The following is a 20,906-nucleotide window of genomic DNA, read 5'->3' on the forward strand; positions in this document are numbered from 1 at the left end:
CGTACGTTTCAAACCTCTCAAAATGTGCTTCAAAGAATCTCCACTGAGAACAGAAATCAAATTGGATCAGTCAAAGTAGTTTAGATTTTGAAGTCGAGGTAATAAAAGTACAGTCTTGATTCATTCCAGCTTTAGCATTGTTAATAGTTAACTAAAGCTGGTATACCTGCCTTGTTAATGTGTCCAAAACAAACAAATCATTTCAAGGTGACGGACGTTTCTTCTATGTTATTTATTAATGTCTTTTCATCAGCGTCAATGAGCAATTGACTGTCAACAAAACAAGGCGAGGCAGATCGAAAATCTTTTATTGTTTCAAAAGGAGACCCAAAGGGTGCCAGCATAAAGCAGCTTTTTTCAGACAGAATTAATAACATTAGCTCACATTGCACCACCTAATTATTATTATTATTTTTTTTTAAACTATTTTGTAAGGTTTAATATGCCATGGTATCTCTTTACAACCTTCATGACTACCAATCTGCTCTCGCATTGTAGATTTTAGACGTTAGGAAAATAGTTGTTACTATTAAAACAACATCTTACTTGGTGCCAAAGTCACCAAACTGTAAAGTGTTTCTCACTTTGTTGCCTCTTGTTACTCTTAGGGTTTTAGGTAAAATAAAGTCTTCTATCAGTTTAAAATGTTATGGTTCAATCCAAAATCCTCTACCTGTCAAAGTGTCCATGTCCAACACCAGGAAACCTCACTGTGTGCCACATGTGGTCACTGTAGATAAAAAGCTGCATATTGTTATACAATATAAAAAAAAACAATACCAATGCTTAGTCCCATTAAACTTAACATTACCTAGTTAAAGCAACAGAGATGATGAAGAGCATTGACGATTGTCTTTATTCTTATCTCGGTTCCAGTTTCTCTTGGTCTGCTTCCCGAATGGACCGAAACATGATCACTGTGATGACGGGGCAGGTGGTGGATGCCTTTGACAGAGACTTCCGTGAGCTGTACGCCATATCCGAGAAGTTGGACCTCTACAAGGAGTTCCACGTCAGTCCCCCTGCTGCTAACGTCACCGCCACTATTCGCTCCAAATTGGAGCCCAAACGCCCTCCGTTACCGGCGACCACATCCCGTTTCCAGGTCAGCCTCGGAGACTCTCGGAATGTTGAAATCCAGGTTCCTGCCCACAAATACTACAATCCCAAATACTCGCTGCTGTTCGGAGGTTCTGCACTTCCTGCAAGATCTCTGCATGACGAAAGACCAAAGCCGGGTCTCGCAGATCTTCATGAAGAGGAGGGAAGGCCTCGAGTGGCCAGCAGTCTTAAGCTAGATCCTCAGAGTCCGTTGTCCTCAGAGGCCCCAAGTGAGAACTTCAAGACGTCAAACAAAGTATCTCTGGGGAAAAAGAGAGGCTTTACTTGGAAGTTGCCGAGAAAAAAATCTCAGAGTAAGCTTTCTGTTAAAAATATAGGAAGTGCTTCACCGACAGAGACTCATCCCAATGAATTGGAAGACGGTGCCACGGTGGTTGTGGTAACCCCGACCAAAGGGAGTAAGAAGCTTTCTAAACTGGACCAAAGAACGCTGTCTCAGCAAACTGTCACCACGTCACATGACAAAGAAAGTAAGTGCCTAATGTAACAAAATCTTCTTCTGTCCCTTCACAAAACCCTTCGGTGAAGGGACAGGACTATATACCTGTAGCCATAAAGTATGAATGTAAGAAGGTTTGGTTCAATTTTTAGCCTCCTTTCACAACCAAACATTGCCATTTTATACTACCATTCATTAATTTTAAACAAATTCCTGCTTTTTTTACTTAAAACATCATGTGAGTTCTTTTTTTTTTTTTTACTGATAAACGGTCATAAAATGCTAATATTATCCTCTGTACCTATTTATTTATTTAATATAATCAGTCAAACCTTTTATCAAACCAAAGTCACTCCCAAGTCTCCATATGCTGGTGCATATTTCATGAAGACATGCAACCAATTTTCTTCTTTTTTTTTTATTTAAATATAGAAGATTGTTAAGTTATTGGTTGTCAATGCCGTTATGATCCTCCTAAAAGGTATGAACTGCCATGTTTTTGGCATAAAATCGTCGAAGATTTTACAACAGTATTTTGTACTTTCTGCTTGGTCGTTTCTTACCCAGGAAAAATCTGGTGTTTCACCAAAACATTGCAAACATACCAAAATGGCAACAGGCAGAATGATTTCACTGCTATGCAAATCAAAAACAGAATAGAAGTACGCAGAAAAGCACCACAAAAACGCATGTAAAACTGGAGTACTTCTCTCTCTGTTTGCATGAAAATAGTTCACTGGCTTTTATTGTTTGTTTTCATTTAATATTGAAGTGTTTATCTCACTGATGTTTTAAATGATCTTTTTTTCCTTCTTTCCACAGGTTTGAAGAGTCGTCGTCATGGAAAATCAGGATGTAAAATATCCTAAGCTGAACTTGTTTGACACTTTTAATAGTGTACAGTTACATGATCTTAAAACAGATGAGGAAATGACTTTAATGAAGATGGTGTGGCACACTGCAGCGTTATGCACGTTTGAATGAAGACCAGATGAATGTCCAGTCCTTCAGGTTTTTATCTACTGGTTTCACATCTGGAGCCTAATGTACCATGAGGCTGATCTGGCAGAATCTCTGGAATCACATATTTGTGTTGAGGCCTTTTTAACCCATCTTGTTATTGGACTGGGTTTGTTTTTTATTTTTATTTTTTCTTGCAAACATGGGTGAAGTTTTTAAAGTTGTTCAGGGAATGTATTTATGTGTCACACTTGTTTATCTAAATTGCAAAGTAAGAAAAACCACATTTATTCCTAGAGAAATATTGTTTGGTTTCAGATTTAAATTAGTTGCGATGAGTTGCATCTTAAAATGTTTTTTCAAACCTATTCAGCCACGCTGACTCTTCCAAATATATCGAGCATATATTTCTATGATGAATCCTGGTTTGCAAAACAGTTTATACACTACTGATATTGCAGCCAACAGACTACAGATTAGATTTGTATTTATTGAATCCGGTCATTTTTACTTTTGTTTTTGCCCACATATATGATTATGTACTGAACGATGACTCCACCACACTTCTGCCCATGTGTGTTGCCTTTCTTTGCCGTTTGTAGATAGACGACGTTAAGAAAATAGAATTGGTATCTGCTCAACTGACACATTAACTTTCCTAACAATGGGAAATAATTTAAAGTAGAGGTGTTTAAAGAGACATAGACATGCTTTTTAATGCTGAAGATGAGCTACTCTTGAGTTACTACAAACAGTGTGTGAAGTTTAACGGTTAACTGCTCTTATTTATAATAGCAACCATTCAGAAGTCCAACTATAGCGTAAAGGATATGTTTCAAGATTAATTTGACATTTTTATCCAGAATCCTCTGTCTTCTTTTCAGCAGCATGATCAGCCTCTGGTATTTGTCTTGACTCCGGATGGCGCTACATAAAAAAAAAGTTCCCTTTTATTTGAAGTAGGCAGCCCTCATTTGCATGGTGTGTGTTTACAGTGTGTGAAAGTTCATGGTAGCATTCATGTTTTTTCTTTTTCTTTTTTTTATCAGAGAATTGCTTACCATCAGATTACTCTCATCTTGGTGACAGGAAGATGCGATACAGCAGCAGATGTCAGTTGATAGAAAAGCGTGTAAAGATATACACCAGCACAACAACATGGTTGGTTTTATTTCTGTGCACTTGAAATAAAACCACTCCATTAAGTTGTACTAAACTTAAAAATTATATACTGTGATTACCTTTAGCAGACTTTTAACTGTTTTTGCACCATTTCGCACAAGTAACTTTGAACCTTTTTGATTTTTGTGTTACATTTTGATTCACTCAGAGTAGAAAACAAGAGATCCTCACTTAAATCAACAGACACTGTTACCCATTTAGTGGCATGTTGGGTTGTTGGATATAGACAAAGGTTTGATGTCTATCATTTATTGTTTTTGTGGGTTTCAATAAATCCGTTATCCACCGAGTCTATTTAATGCACTAATTAATTTAAATGTTTTGTTCTTTATCTTGTTTTACATTTGAATTTTTCATGGATTCTTGACTGAAAGTTTTCCATTTGATTCAGTTTATTTCTTTAGTGCCAATTCACAACAAAGGTCGTCACAAGGTAGTTTGCAAAAAAATCATTTCAATTCAGTCAGATTCCAATTGATCCCAGTTATCAAACAGTAAATTATGCTCAATTAATTATTCAAAGTTAGTTTAAAACATTTTTGGTGTCTTGTCATCTGCCTGCAAAAACTTACCGCCCTTCATTGTGGCAGAAGATTCAAAAACCATCCAGTCAGACTCGTATGCTTGTTGAAACACAACTGCCCTGTTTAATAGTTTTGTGCTTCAGCTTTGACAAGTTATTTAACAGAAAAGAAACCATTAACACGCTGTTTTTGTTAACATTTCACCATAAACCACAGCAAAACCAAATGCATGACTTGCATTTCATAAACTGACCACTACACGCTGCTAAGCAGTCGCCCAAAGCTCAAAGGGGAACCAGTGCTCTGATGGGAACTGCTCACCGAGCTGTGGATGAAGGCGGGGCAGGGGGGGCGGCAGGCTGTGGTGAAATACTGAAACAGGAAGTTTGAGGTGCAACAGGAAGAGACGTTCTCACAATAATTCACCGGCTAATTTTACTGACACACCAGCAGGCACGAGAATGTGTTATTTCCTGTGAAACATGCATGTTTATCATGCAACACTGCATGCAAGTTTTTCTTAAGCAGAAGCAGGACACCGATCAACTCAAACGCCACGGCTAGCTGCTTGATAAGTGGAAGATTACAGCAACCTAATTATATGAATGTTTTGTTGTAGGTAATGGTGTTTGCCATTGGAAGAATTTTTGTAAAGTGTTTGCAATGAAGTACTTAGTGTCGATAAATTCAGAAACATGACACAAGACCTTCAAAACACTGTTAGCATAGTTTTAGCTGCCATGTTCTGTTCAAAACACACAAATTTGAGCTTCATAATTCATACATCATGCTTGTATGCTTTGAAAACCTCACAGTTTAACCACGGAGGTCAACAAGGTCATACACTCATGCGAAGAAACCATTTCGGCTCACATGAAAACGGCAAACAATGAGGAAGTTTAGATGGAATTAGAGAGCATTCAACTGAAAACGCAGCTGTCGACTGGCTATTCCTGAACTTTAAAAGAAAAGAGAAGAATTCAGTTTGGTTTCTATTACATGAATATTTTTAATTCAACAATGAATTCACCGGAACACCAAAAAGACCCATAAAACAATACTGTAGTTACAAAGTTAAAGTGTAGAAGGCATAATGTACATTTTGATAGGCAACACAATACAGCTTGGAATGAAACATTTGAGTGGTAACATCTATTGCACAACCTTTTGACGTTTTTTTTCTTTAACAATTACATACATTATAAAGTACAGACCAAAATAAGATCATTACTCAAACTCATTTACAATTTTCACAAGATTTCTGTGTAAACTGGCCTATTTTACAGGTGAAACTCTTCAGTTGACTCTGTCAGACTAAAGATAAAGGCTGGGTATGGCTTTGAGTGTCAGAGCTGTATGAGAGCTGTGAGAAAGCAGACACGGAGATGTTTTTATTGTATTCATGATAAGATATGACATGTTCTATTCCTCTCTGGGTTGTGAAACTAAATCACATAAAGACAATCCCACAATGGTAGCTCTCTCAACTGCAAGTATCTGACTTCTGTAACAACAACAACAAAAAAGCTAAAGACATTTTTGTTTTGACTAAAAATCTTGTTGCAAAGTTCCAGAGGAGCCCTTGAGGGATTCCCTTTGGTCTGTCACACTAATACTGACTCGTTTGATTTCGTTTTCACCTTTTGGCAAAGTCTTTACTCGGTTTATGAAAAGAGAAGTTCCCAATGTCAGTGTGGTTTTGTTCATCTTCACGCGCCCCTTGTGTCCGCACGTGGCGACGAGGTAATTCCAGGCAGCCTTGAACGAAGGCCGATGCAAAACCGGCGCAGCGGCGTCAGCGTGGAAGTTTTGGAGACGCCCGCGGCGCTCAGTCCTGAGGAGTTTGGTTTATCACCTTCTTCTTCCTGACTGAGACCAGGTCGTAGAACGGATCCTTGGTGATACTCGCCCTGTTTCCAGTAAAGATGGTTGACGTTAGTCGTTTGTGGATTTACATTTGTTAGACCTTTTGTAGACTAAATCATCCGCCATAACTTTAATGTCCTCAACAGAGACATGCTCAAAGAGAATTTCCAATTCCCCCTCAGAATATATTCTGAGTTGACTGATTAGGATTAGCTTGGGGTGAAGAACATCTCCACAGGTTCAAGTATGTGAAACTGCTTGGTGTGTTTGCTGTCTGACCTGATGGCTTCAATCCAGGAGTCTCTCTCTTCAGCGCTGGAGGCACAAATGGTGTAGGACTGATGTTTTCCCTCCACCACCCTGCCGTCCGTCTCCGTTTTACACGCTTTGATTTTCTGCCCGTGACTGTTGGGGTTGTACAGCTCCAGACAGTACTACGTGACAATACGATTCGGACATTAGAGTTAATCCAATATAAACAATGAAATGTTGTTTTTTTAAACTAAAAAAATAACTCAAAGAAGTCCTCCTTTCAGTTTCAGACAGCTTTGAGTAGCTTTTTAAAACGAGGACGTGTTGAACATCTTTCTGAATCTTACCGGTTTGCGAGGGTACGGCACTTCCCTCACGCTCAGATTTTCTAGTGGAATGATACCTCTGGGTTCTTTATCCTGAAAAATAAAACATTTTGAAGAGACAGATTACATTAGGCTATATTTTATAAGAAGAAAAAGAAGAGAAAAATGTCATCTGAATAAACTGTAATATATAGTTAAAGGAAACACGCTGTGCTTTTAAGGTTGAAAAACACATCACATTTGAATATTTAAACTGTTTAGTTTGTACTTTTTTTATTTTAAGCTCTCAGGGTTTGTTCATTTAAAAGTTTTTCATAAATTAGGGTATGTCTGGGATACGGTTGAATCCTTACTGTTGTATACTCGAAGTAGTAGAGGCAGTTGTCTGTCAGGATAAACCATCGCCTTTTCCACGTTTTAACACGACCTCCTGAAATACAAAGACGCAGCAGAAGTTAAACCTATTTTCATATTTGCTGTCGGTTATTATCGGACACTGGCTTGTTCAAAATCCCCTCGCTAAAAACAAAAACTCCTGAGGTTGTTTGCGCCAATTTTAAGCCTTGTGCAACCAGCCCTTTATGTTTCCAAGCAAACAGCCCAAGTTGAGTTATTCTCGAAAGACTTCCTCTGTACTTTCCTGCATTCATTCGGTACATGCTAGATTGGTTAGAGTTTTGTTAATTTAATAAACTAGCCATGTTAATACAAAAACAATGTAAAACAGGGACTTGCCGAGTTTAAGGAGCCAGCCTTCTCTGTCAGGGTTGAAAAACGTGTGAGTCAGGTCATTTCCGTCATCCTCTGGGATTTTGAAAGGCTCGTTGCGTATGCTCTCGTAGAGTTTCTAAGAGCACAAGAGTTACACGCTTGAAATCAATAGTGGCACAATTGCTCCTGTGGGCTAACCCGTCATTAGCAAGGCTGGTTAGTATAATGAACTCAATGAAAATTAGCCAACGCCTTCAAAACTCACTGCCTCCAAAAAACTAAAGAGTAAGATTCAATCTAAATACATTAAATTCATTTTATGTCATTTTATTATCATGGCTGAAATGAGCTGAAGGGTCTTACGGAGAGAAGGTCGTTGGGCAGATCCTCGCCGTTGTTGATCCCTCTGTTCATGGAGATGAATCGCTCCAGGGTGGTTTTGTCCTTCACGTTGGGGTTGTGGAGGCTCGTGTTCAACATGATGATGGCAAACGACAGGATGTAGCATGTGTCTGGGTTTGAAGAGGCATGGGGAGCAAACGTTAAATTCAAAGGAAACCGATCAAGAAAATATTATCTTGCCCAGGTATTTATGTACATCAAACTTTTTAACATTCTGTCACATTTCAACTACCCAATATGTTTTAATGGGCTTGATTATAATATACCAGAACAAAGTAGTGCATAATGTTAAAGTATTGGGAAAATTATTGTTTTGGAGGCGTTAGCATTGTGAAAACCAGTCCCTTGTTCTACCCTGGGCTCTAGGCTTTAGAGAGGCATTTTCCTTGCTGGAGGCACAGACTGTGTTGAAGTTTTACCCAATTGCAAACGTATGCCTGTGATGCATGCAACGCTCCAGTTTGACGCTATGATGCTTACCAGAAATTGTTTGTGCTGTAAACAGCCATCCTCCGATGCAAAGAGAGAAGTGCCGAACCAAAGGCTTTTAATGTTCAACATTCGGAAGCATTGCATTGCCAACACGAATCATTGCTAAAACTACAGGCAGACTGCAATTCTAAAACAATGACATCATCATTCTGTTCACTGATTGGCCTGGTAGAATATGATGAATTCAAGTGAATGGGTGAAAGCCCTGAATGTCTGTGAAGCAACATTTTAGCCAGGCTGTGTATTTCTTTAAAAAACTTGTACAAGTCTTTGTGTACCTTTGTAATCTCTCTCTCTCTTTTTCCACTATAATAGGTTTGAAAAACCAGTGCCACCACTTGTCTTCAGAAGTCATGTAATCAGTAAACAGAGTCCACTTGTGTGTACTTTAATCTGATGATAAATGTAGCTGTTCTGCAAACACTTGTGAGCAAACAGCATCATGAAGACCAGGAAACACATCAAACAGACTGAGGATGATGTGGGAAAATTCAAAGCATTGTCATAAAACAATATTTCACACTCTGAACAATCTTTCAGAGCACCGACCAATCCATCATCCTTAATTACTCTGGGCATTAAACAGCGAAGCAGCCTAGAGGCCCATGGGAACTCTGGAGAAGCTTCATGGAAACACAGCGGGAGAATGTTTTTGAATATCTGATCTGAAAAAGTATGTTGAAAGGAAATCAGAAGAAATCAAATTCAAAGATGGCACAAAGGAGACAATGTAAACAAGTGGAATAATAATGCCCAGGAATATGAAATATAGCTTTAAGAATATGCCCAACATGCTGTGTCTGCTGGAAAAACCAACACCGAAGACATTTTCCTGAGCTGGAACAGGGAAGCTCTAGCATGGCCTTCCTACGTGATTGCGCTCGATTGTAATCTCGCTTCACAGCTCCGTCTCATCCACTGACTTGTGTTCCTCTGGTAGAATATCAACCGCCGCCAATCAGCGAACAGAAGGAGAAGTTGTGAACGTTGAAGTAGTTTTAGAATTGCAGTCTGCCTGTCGTTTGAGCAACGGCAACGGAGGAAGTGAATGAAGCCGTTCAGTCGGTGCTGGTCACGCTTCCTTGATTCAACATTAACAGCCATCTGGTTCGGTTTGGCATTTCTCTCCTCTTCGCAGTCGAAGATGGTTGTTTACAGCGCAGACAACTTCCGGTAAACTTCAAAACGCCGAACTGGCACATCGCATACGTCATTGCCAAACTTTAGCGATGGGGTAAAATGTAAAACTTCAACACAGTCCATGCCTCCAGACCAGAACCTCTTTATTTGTAGATGGTTTTGTGATTGATGGGTACAAATTTCAGTAGCTATGAAAAGCTGGTAAAAGTACTAAAAGATACCTGCGGTTTTAATTGCAGTGACAAATTGACTCACAGGGGCCAAATACATTTTACATTTGTAAAAAATAAAAAAAAAGTAAATTTCTTCATATTTCACGATTACGTGCTACTTCATGTTGGCCTACCACTTAAAATCTTGATAAAATGCACTACCACTTTGTGGTTTTCAAGAGTCTAAATGTGAAAAGTTTTTTGTAAGGTTTTTTTTGTAGGTCCATATAAATATATAAATACCATTGAACAGAGAGATGGAAAAAAAAGAAGTTAAGTCAGAAAGCGGTGAGGATCAAAGCCGTGGTGTCGTCATGTAAAAATATCCCCTCTTGCACTTGCACAAGCTTAACACACGCACACACACACACGTTTGTGTTGCTATCTTTGTGGGGACTTTCCATTGACTTCCATTCATTTCTACAGCCTAAACCTTACCTTTACCCTTTTCCTAACCCCACCCATCACATACCTATCCCTAACCCTAACCAAAACTCAATTCATACCATAGCCCTAAATCTGACCCCTGACCCCAAAAAAGGAACAATTGGTCCCCACAACGTAGTATGTGTCAGGAAAGGTATTACACAAGGTATTACAAACAAACGCGCACACACACACACACACACACACACACACACCGTTGCAATCTAGAGAGGAAGTAGGTTTGTTTTAAATAAGCTAACCTGTGGACTGGAAGACATGAGCGTTGCATTCACAGTAGCGTGTGGCGAAGGCCTCCATCATCCGGTCAATTTTCTGAGCTTCACCCGGCAGACGGAAACTCCACAGAAACTGTCTGTCACATAAACACCACAACACGGTGATGTTGAGCAGCTTGTCATCCTGAGATGCGAGTAGGTAGACCGTAGGCTGCTGGTGTGGCTGCTGCACATCCACCAGGTGCCTGCGTACGCTTCAACACGTCAGTTTGACCACTTTGATGATGTAGGCTAAGCATATTTCATGTCACTTTCTTTAAGGCGATGATTGTTGGCTGCTGTTGCAGAAGTTCAACAAAAATATTGAGCTATTTAGGATTAGTTATAGTCTAGACTTTTAAAAATATCTTTCTTATTATTACACTCGCTTAGTTCTGTTCTGAAAATATATCTGCCTCCGTGCTTACAATGATGTAGTCAGGAAACAGTTGTTTTTTTTTTTGTTTTGCTTGAAAAGGTTACGAATGGTTCTTAATCGAGCTGTTTCATTAGCTCCAACCCCTAATTAGTATCCTGACCTGTCTGATATTTGTGTGAAACAATGACATCACATTTAGATCGTAAAGATTATTTCACTACATTTAATCACAGAATAAAGAGATTAAATCTGAAACTGCAGCCTTTTCCCTTTTTAACTTTGCGTCTGGTAGCGTTCATTTTCAATGATCATATTCATTTTGCTGCGTTTGTGTCGTGTCTTAAAGCTACGGATGCAGCAAATCATTTTCTGTTGCGTAAACAATATAAAACTTTAGAACATATGTCAGAGAATCGTGTCAGTGTGTTTGAAAAAAAGTTTCATTTTGGTAAAATAAGTAAATAGGTCATTATGCCACACTTTGTAAAATGTCATTTACACCAAATCCATTAGCCTTGTTTGCTTGCCTGTAGTAAAACTCGTATGAACATGCTCTCTAACATTAACGAGTGATTCTGGTCAGCAGAAACAGCCATTAACCAGGTTATGTTAAAAATGTTAGTGACTGTGCTGTGTGTGGTGAAAGGTGTTGACTGGAGAAACTGTAGGTGACTTTCTACGTCGAGTGACATTTCAGAGCAAGCAGCAGTCCGCCTCTCACCTTTGGTTTGTGGTTAGTTTTAGTTAAGGCCTTGGTTATATCCAGCAAATCAAAAACTGCGTTATGAGTTATGATGCTGTGCAATTTTTCATTTGATTATGTATATTTCATCCTTGAATGTCTTATTGGTTTAATCTCTTTGATGCCCATTATTAACAGTTTTATGTGAATTTCTCCTTTTTCCCTAATAATCATTTTCATACAAACTTGTCCTGAGCTTCGGCTCTAGAACTTGTAAACTTTTAGTCGGGACTTTCAGCACTCGAGGAAAAGACAATAACCAGTTTTTATTTGTCTAAGTCTCCATGGACAGGGCTTTCCAACGTCCCTTTTTAAGTTGTTGGCATTGGAAATTTTCCAGTCGACTGTACATCAAAACAAACACTGAAATGCAAGTCTGTGTCTTTCATAAGTCTCAAAATTAACTAATTTTTGTATTTAAACATTTTGTGAATTAGACTAAATTTAAGGCAAGCGGTACAAACTGAGGCATACTTTGAATTTAAAAGGAAGGGTAAGATATAAAACAGCATCCCATCAATCTCTGTTTTGACTCCGTTTACATTAATGCCAGTTGTACGTTTACTTAAATACAAAAATGTGATACAAGCTACTGGAAAGATGGACAAATGGTCCGCTCACGTTCCAATTATTTTTATTATTGTTATTTTTGCTAACTGACACAAAGGTTAGACTGATCAGCCGCTGTGCTCTTCCACATTTGTTTGATTGAGTATTTGGACCCACACTCTTAAGTCACACGCGCTAATTTCTTTTAAGTTATTGAAATAAACACAAAATCAAAATGTCTGTGTCTATTTGATACAATGCTATGCTATTAAACATCGGTTGTTGGATGTATCTTAGCTGAAAAGCTCGAGTTACTGCTGAAATTTGTAACAAGTAATCTTTCACGTTGAATCACCTAACATGTAGCATCTTTCTAAGGGAACTATTACCAATTTGAACTTTACAGAGCTTATTTAAAAAAATGTGAGCTAAACTTTCACATTGAACAATCAGTGTCATACCTTTAAGGTTCATATTATTTCCACACCCACCACCAACTGTTAAATATAAATAACGCGACTATAAACAATTTTTCCGTCATCGCTTTTCGGCGCCCACTCTAGCGCAGCGCCCCCATGTGTCGCACATAGTGCATACCCACGTTTAGTTTCACTGGCTACTGGCGAGCTTCCGGTGGATAAACTGGGACGTGAACATTTGCAGCATTTGCCACAAAGCTTGATCAACCCACAATGCTTAACACATCACATAAAGAAACTGAAGATAAAGGAGACTGACCTGAGCGCCAGGACCAGGTGGAGGTCAGCGAATTCATGCAGCTCCACAAAGGCTTTCAGGGTCTGAAGATGAAGCTCTTCCCTGCGTGACGGAGGAGAGTAAAACCCCTGAAGGTGTTTGTAACAAAACCAGCCAATTACAGCCCTCCTCTCTCTACGTAGCTTACATTATTCCTTATAGTTTGCCCTTTTTGGCCGCTTTTAAATAGAAAAATTTGTATTTTGTAGACAAAGTTCTAAAGATTTTTCTGAATTTTCTCCTTTTTATCATCCACCATTTTTTTCCCCCACTTCTCTGTTTTCTCCCGCCCCCTCCACGTATTCATCCCGTGACCCCTCTGAGTGTCACCTCTCTCCAAGGAACTCTCCGATGGCCGTCTTGTTGAGTCCCTCCTCCTTGTAAAGAAACTCTGCAATAGATTTTGCGCTTCCATCCAGCAGCTTGTTCTCCACCAGGAAATTGATGCCCTGCAGGAAATAGGGGACAGTGTACGTGAGGTGAGTTTTGGAAAATTTAAAGAAAAAAAAAAATTCTCATTTTAGCTTATTAGTCATAACAGCTGCGGCTTCCTTCATGAAATATATTATAAATAACCCCCTAAACAAAAAAGCTTTTTCAAGCAATTTCTGTGGCTCGCAGTCAGCAGAAATCATTTCCATTATTAGGTTTTGTTGAAGCAGATGCAGTTTTCCAAACCTTACCCTCCATGCAGCATTTTGGTTTCTCAATGATCTCATCTGTAGCTGGTAAACGAGGGCTTACAGCTTCCGTAATTCCAATTCCTTAAACTAATCTCTCTTCCTCTTTCTGCTCCATCGCTGGGCTTTGAGAAGAAAGCCTGATTAAAAACGTACCACTGCGATACACATTTCTGGAATCTGCAATACGTGGATGTCGTGTTTTTGTGATCTAATGTGGTTTCATTACCGCTGGTAGGTATCGCTGGTTTTCCTTTCTGCTTTAGCTATATTATACTTAAGGAAGCAAAAAGGAGCCATTGAATCAACTGGATCGATCTCAAACTCAACCTAACCCACCCGAACAAAAGTTGCCATCTCAGTTTCTCCATTTTTGATCCTACTACAGTGACATGCTTGACCTTCCAGCGAAACCACAGAAACTTCGCAGTGGCTTTCTGTCAGCAACACAGAGGAGCGAAGCGGAAATGACACAACTGCTGAGTGTGTTCGGCTAAAACACACTGAGACGGCTAAAAAGCAAGGAGGCCTCAAAAAAAATGACAAAGTAAGAGGCGAACTTGTTCATTTTTCATTGATAACTGTGCCCTCGAAACCACAGGTTGAGAAAAAACTCGCTTACCTTTTTTGGGTCCATGTTGAATTTCTTCTTCCCGTTTAAAAACCGCTGGTTCTTCTCAATGGTTTTGCTGTAATTCAGAAAATATAATGGAGAACTTTATGTTTTATATACTCTGTCAGAGTGAAAGCTAAATCTGTTGTCATGTTTGTTCAAATCTTAAGCAAAATTTAAACAATTTTTATCCTAAAAAACTACTCAATTCAACTCAGTTTGCTTATACAGTATAGTGCCAATTTCCAACAAATGTCATTTCTTTACAAAAAAAAGTAATTTCAATTCAACTGCACATGCATTCCAATTCATCCTAGTCAACAAACGGTGCACTAAGCTCCATTTTTTTATTCAAATTAGCTTAAAAAGTTTCTGTCAGGAAACGTAGCAGATTGCATTGAGTCACCGCCTTGAGTTATTCACTTGTAGCAACAATAGACAATCGCTCGCCTTGTGTTGTTGTCTTTGCATCAATCCGTCACACCAAGCATGCATGTAGCGGCAGTGGAGAGAAAAAAAACTCCCCCTTCAACAGGTAGAAACCTCCAGCAGAACCAGAACCAGAACCAGAACCCGGCTCGGTACCAACAGCCATCTGTCACATCTGACTAGCTGCACCCTGAAGTGACTGGAGGCATTTGCAGTTCATCGCAGAGCATTTTCAAATAATTCAAAGTTTGGGACTTCCCCTGCTCTATCACGACGTCGCATACAACAAGGCCCGATATTATTTCACTATGAATCTGGATCTAAAGTTATTTTCATTCAAACAAAAATGTTATTTGTTTTTGTAAATGCCAAAGGAATCTCCTAAAAGATAGTAAACCAGGTTTACTAAAGACTTGTTTACTTGTTGCTGAATGCTCCTTTAAGTCCTTGTCTGTAGTCACTGGAAGAGTCTTCGTTGGTTCTACAGTAATCAAAGACCACGTATATTTGCTAAAAGTCTTTTTGCATCTTTCTGTTAAGCGATTGAGAATTTGTTCTTGGTGTTTAGAGGTTTAGAGGTTGGAAAGGTTCCTCTCCAACGTTGCAATCTCTCTTCCTCCACAGCTTCAAGACAAACTATGTCTCTGTTCTGTGGTTCTCAAACTCTAGTTCAAAAACCACAGAAGGCACCTGGACTACCTTCAATGGTACTAGTAACTGAAGTACTTTCAGAGGTACTTGAGTTAGTTTTACTAACTGAAGTGCTATTTGACCAGGCTAACTATGATTAGCTTAAACAATTAGATTTACTAACTGAAGTGATTTCTAACCAGGCTGACTGCAATAGCAAGGGGATCTATAAACATTGTAATTTTTTGGCAACGTGTTTGTGAAAGGAATGTGTAAAAATTTGGACGAGTGCAAATAAATTTACTGCAGCTATCACTGATTTTATAGACGGCCATATTGAACTGTAGGTCAAGGTTGGTAGCAATACATCAATACATCAATCCCCTTTTTTTAAACTTTAAATTCTAAATTTGGGTCCATTCTGTTCACTCTTCCAGTTTCACACTTGAGTTTTTTGAACTTGTGTAAAAATAACCAAACATGTGCTGAGAATGAGAATCATTTTTAATCGAGTAGCACGACTGAAAAAAGTCCAGATCCAAACAGAACTTTTTCAAATTACCGTCTACGTTGTGGTGCTTTTTACCGCTACAACAATGAATGCTTATTTAAAAAAAACCTGCCATAGTTATTTTTTTTAAAATTCTCTACTTAATGGAAATTTATGCCATTTTACAACTTTTATGCCACGTTTTACACTTGAAGTCTTTGTTGTCTAGTCAAGTTTGTGTAGAACATTTCAGCAACAAGGCGATTCAAAGTGCTCTACGTGACATGTAGTCCAAACACAGCTCTCTCCGTCATATTTCATAACCGCCAAAATAATTAGCATCATGTCTCAGTTTGTGCTAATTTGATATTCTTAACCAAATAACCAAAAGAAGCCATCGTTTCTGATCAGTCAGCTGACCAGTAAGAACCAATCAGGGTTTGTTTGTTGAAGACAAGAAAATAGTAAAAACTAAACTTTGCAGAGAAGAGGGTTCATCACTGCACTGCTAAAACAGCATGTTGAAGGCGACTTACACAATACTAAGTTCAATTCTGTTCAGCTTTGTGCAGAAAGTTGACTTTTTAGATTGTTAGGACGTTTTCTCAAAAATTATTACTGAAATAAGCTTTGTTTTGCCAGATGATTAAGACTAATTAACTAATAAAACAAAAAAAAAGTGGGGGGGGGCGATAAAAAAAACAACATGTTTTCAAAAAGCCACAGACTTTCAGAAAACCTGCCAGATAAATGGAATGTCTGGCAGATATTTAAGACATCAAATACTCTGAAAGAAAGTGCGGTATGTAAAAGAGGCAAAGGGTTTTTCCCAGACTAGCACTTACTTTTCCTCTGTAGACTCAAAGCTGAGTATTTCTGCCATGACATTGTCTATCTCCAGCTTCAGCTTCTGCAGCGAGAACAAAGAGGTATCAAACGTAGGTCGCATGAAAAGCGAATCGCTTTGGCCTCTGAGGAATGTGACGTCTGATGAAATGTTACCTGGATGTCGTCCAGAAGGTCCTTTTTATACATCTTGATGCTTTCGATCTCCAGCCTCTCATCAGCTGTGAAGTCTGAAGAAACTGAGCAAAATATTAGAACAACAACAAACAAAAAAAAGTCAGTCTGAGTCATGGTTCTTCAACAATTTCCATCATGTCTGCAAATTCTGCCAAAAGAATTTTGGCAGAATATCTAAACCAGAGATTGTCATTTTTACAAAGTATTTTTGCTCTAAATTCTAGTGCAAAATATCCCAGTTCACTTGTAATAAGACAAACGTTACTTCCTGGTAACTTTTCACCAAGATACATGAGCTTCCTTTATGTCAATAATTATTCAATAATGATGAAAAACTGTTAGTTTTTTAGATTGATTATAACCAGAACCTTTTCATCGACATTAAGGAGTTATTGACTTAAAACAAGCTCCTATATCTTGCTGAAATGTTACTTGTAAGTTAGTTTAGTCTTATTTCATGCGCAATGAGACATTTTCACGAGAAACTCGACCAAAAGTACTTGGTAAAATTCAGTTTTTATGCAGTGAAGCTCTCTGTTCTTTTCAATTCACAACAAACGCTAACTCAGTACTTCGTTAAAAAAGAAAAAAAGAAAAGCAATTTCAATTCAACCACACACACATTCCCATTGATCCAAGTTATCCAACAAAGCGTTAAGCGCACGCAGCGGCGGTGGAGAGGAAAAACTCCCCTTTAACAATAATTAATGTTTTAGGAAGCAGAATTTCCCTAGCATGCTGTTTCTTTGTAAATATATTTTTAATGCATCTCCTTCCAGACTGAAAACATGTTCTAAAAGATGACATCTGAACTCTGTGGCGTTATTATTATTGTGAGACCTTCACACCTGTTCAGACCGATGCCAAGCTCTAAAACCAGATGAGAAAAGTTGGCGCTTCCTGTGGGCTGAGTTTTCCTATAAATAACATTTCCAGTTAACATGAAACACAAAGAAATCTCATTCTCAAAGGACTTTTGTTTTTTGAAGCTCGTTAGTGAGCTGAAGCAGCACTGAATCACTCGCGTGACCTGCCTCTGTTTACACATGTGATGGATGAAATGCTTCCCCTCCGACTTTGTCACATTCCCACATTGCAAAACGTCTCTTCTGTCAACATGCACAGGCTTTCTGTTCGTCGCGTGTCGCCTGCCCTGACTGTCCATCGGCGCTCTTTATCAATCGGATGTTCAGTTTCTTCCTAATGTTCTTGTAAACACATTGTTATCTTAAATTGTTGACCAATTACCTAATATGTTGGACATCGAAGCCATATTTCGCTATTTGGTTAATTAAAAGTTAAGCGGAAGGAAAAAATGTGTAAAAATCTGCTCAAGGGACACAGATCAAAGATCTACATGTGTCACAGAAACGCTTTGCAGTTAACTGTCTTCTGGTTACTCAGTTTGATTTGAATGAGAGTTAACTTCCCCACAGCTCTTTTTTTTTTTTGCACTGTTGTAATATCTGCTTAATCATATGTGACCATTAAAACGTTCATGTGCAGCGGCCATTTCCAGTGAAAACTGATTAGCATAAAAGAACAGAAGTCACGTATTTCAATTTCTTATCAGTCAGGAGGGAAAAAACGGCATTAAAAGCATTTTTATATCGTATGTATATGCACATATAAATATACATATGGATATATATGTATGTATGTGTGTGCGTAGTTGCACAAATGGCAGCTTTCAGCCCTTCCTTAGTGATATGTGACTTGTTTACTGTTAATGATCTGACCACAAGACTTCCACTTCTCCACCCTTTCTTTGCTCATCTTGAGAAGCAAAAGCTTAAAGGCACAACCCGTCACAAATACACTCAGTCTGGGTTTCTGGTGATGAACAAAGGAAGCTGCAAATTTACAGTAACCCTGTTTGAAACTAATAACTACACCATTTAGCTTTCTAAAGCTTAGATAACTTCTGTTTTTTTTTTTGTTTTTTTGTATTATTACTTCTGATGCGCAGTCCTATGAGTGACTATGAGTGTCTCTTCTGCATTTTCAGCTGAGAAGGGCCTTTTTTTTCTAAGGCTGGTTGCTAACAGCAACAAGTGCTTACCACTGTGCACCAGTGACATCAAATGTTACCCAAAAGCTGTTTTTTTTTTTCAGTCTAACATACCAGGTCAGACTGTGAACTATATTCTAAGTACATTCATAACACAAAAACCCATAAAGTGGAGAGCAAATAAATAAAAAATATAGTTTAAGACAATTAATGTTTTAGTAATTTGAGTGATGACTCCTGGTGTCCAAGATCTGAGACTGTGTCACATTGTCATCACTATGTTCAGTATATTAAGAAATATTTAAGAAAAACACACAAAGATTTTCAGATGAACCCACAAAATAAAAACAAGATCTAATAGTACTTCCTCCGTCATTCTACAATGCCGTTAGTTTTTGTTGTTATTGTTTTACAGTTTATATATATATATATATATTGCATAAAAAGGCAGTTTAAATAAAGGCAACCATTTATGTCCATATCTTAATATGTAAAGTTATCTGATAAAATTTTCAACATACAGCGACAAAAACACCAAAGTGTCTCTTACCCATTTGGCAATCGGTCATTTATGGCCCCAAAAGTAATAAAAGAAATGTTGGCGTCTCTAGAGAGAAAAGCACAGAGAAGTGTTGGGCAGCTGCAGCAGAGTGCTGACTTTAAACCACACCTCTTCCTCATCCATCACACTTCTACAGGACCAACACATGAGCAACTTTTCAAAATAAAGCCTTTTAAAGCACCTTATTCTTTCAACGTCTGCAGACATGAAGGGTTATTTGGTATTAAATTAACATTTAATTTACTGCTAAATAGGAGGTGGATGGCTTGTTTCTATTTCAACTATGAACACATGTGTTTCTAATGAAGGTTTAGTCCAAGTTAGCATATTTGCATCAGATTTAAGATGTTTTTATCAACCAGAAGGGCCAACACGATCATCCGATAAATCTGCACATTGAAATATTATTAATTGTGTACGTGCTGCTGCATTTCAGACTTCTTGAGATTAAGGTGCAGTTGCATCCGAATTTATTTTTACAAAATGAGGGGGGCAAAGTTCTAGCTAAAAAGGGAAAGGAGAACAAGGTCTGTGAGCGGAGCACAGCAACTGTGTTACAGGTTGAAATGAGGCAGTTAAGGAGAAAGGTGGTGCTAAAGCGCCATCTTATGGTCAAAGAGCAAAATTACAGGTACTGCTGCTGGGTGTTCTCTGAAACCAAACCAGATAAAAACAAGCAGAACAGAAGAAGTACATATGAAATGTAATTTACACGCTTTGCTCATGTTGTGTGAAACAAACATGTAAATTTGAAACAAAAGTAAAATCTATACCATCCGAAACTTGTGTAAGTTTACACCTCAAAAACAAGATATGGGAGCCTGTTTGAAGTCAATAATTCTTGAATATTGATTTTAAAAATAGCTTTTTTTCACTTATAAGATATTTTTCCCATGTTATAAGTAAAATATTCTACCAGTGGAACTATTACTTTATCATCAACATTAAGGAATTATTCACTGTCACCAATGATGACCTCACGTCGCCCAAAATCTGTTTTTTTTCCCATCTAATATACCACATCAGACTGTGAATTTAATTTGATCTATGTCTACGTTACAAAAACGTAGAAAGTGGAGAGAAAACAAATTACATAGTTTATGACTATCTTGCTGAAAAGTTACTCGTACATTAATGAAGTTAACTTTTCTCTTATTTGAAGTGTACTAGGATATTTGCACTAGAAACTAGATTTAATAAAATACTCGGTAAGATTTGGTGATTTTGCAGAGTAGAGTTATTGCTATCCTTAGACCTGAAGCAGGATTAATCAGCTATAAAACACCGATGTTAAGATGAATGTTGTGATTTGTAAAACCTCATTATAGATCCATTATATTAGCAAACGTTAGCATGTGAAAGCCCTGGTTCTGGTCTTTCCCTGTTGTGTCTGTGTGGATGTTTGATTCTTCGCTCTTTGTGACTGTTTACCATCGACTGAACACTTTCTCAATTTTATTGTTTTCTGAACTAGCCAACATTACCCTATTTATAGTGTGTGTTTGTCATTGATGACTATTGTGTGGAACAATATGTCTTATTTGTCATCAATCTAAAATTAGCTAGTTTTACAATTTGCTGAACTAGCTGCCATTACTGTATGAATTGCGCTGGCGTTTCTGTGTGTGTTGGCTCTCGCTGTTTGCATGCATGTTGCTAAGCAGGTTTGTTTATAATTCAAGCATATTTTTTTTTTACCTTTAAATTTTCTCA

At 38.1% G+C, this 20,906-nt stretch overlaps 2 protein-coding genes across 2 annotated transcripts; one reads left to right on the plus strand and one right to left on the minus strand.

Moving 5' to 3' along the window:
• The first annotated feature begins 229 nt into the window (after window positions 1-229).
• fam83fb (family with sequence similarity 83 member Fb) lies at window positions 230-3,997 on the plus strand. Its single transcript, XM_015042143.1, has 2 exons — window positions 230-1,592; window positions 2,384-3,997. Exons 1-2 carry the CDS (start codon window positions 830-832, stop codon window positions 2,428-2,430), a joined length of 810 nt encoding a protein of 269 aa, XP_014897629.1. The 5' UTR covers window positions 230-829; the 3' UTR covers window positions 2,431-3,997.
• A 1,217-nt stretch (window positions 3,998-5,214) lies between these two features.
• Window positions 5,215-19,296, minus strand: cyth4b (cytohesin 4b). The gene is made up of 13 exons (XM_015042145.1): window positions 19,182-19,296; window positions 16,600-16,682; window positions 16,443-16,507; window positions 14,058-14,124; window positions 13,086-13,204; window positions 12,738-12,818; window positions 10,315-10,427; window positions 7,746-7,894; window positions 7,407-7,518; window positions 7,025-7,101; window positions 6,693-6,764; window positions 6,373-6,527; window positions 5,215-6,137 (listed from the first exon to the last, which is right to left on the minus strand). Exons 1-13 carry the CDS (start codon window positions 19,198-19,200, stop codon window positions 6,056-6,058), a joined length of 1,194 nt encoding a protein of 397 aa, XP_014897631.1. The 5' UTR covers window positions 19,201-19,296; the 3' UTR covers window positions 5,215-6,055.
• Between the last annotated feature and the right edge of the window lie 1,610 nt (window positions 19,297-20,906).

This window comes from Poecilia latipinna, unplaced genomic scaffold, assembly GCF_001443285.1.
Source record: "Poecilia latipinna isolate Pla-1442-1.1 unplaced genomic scaffold, P_latipinna-1.0 Scaffold579, whole genome shotgun sequence".
Lineage (NCBI taxonomy): Eukaryota > Metazoa > Chordata > Actinopteri > Cyprinodontiformes > Poeciliidae > Poecilia > Poecilia latipinna.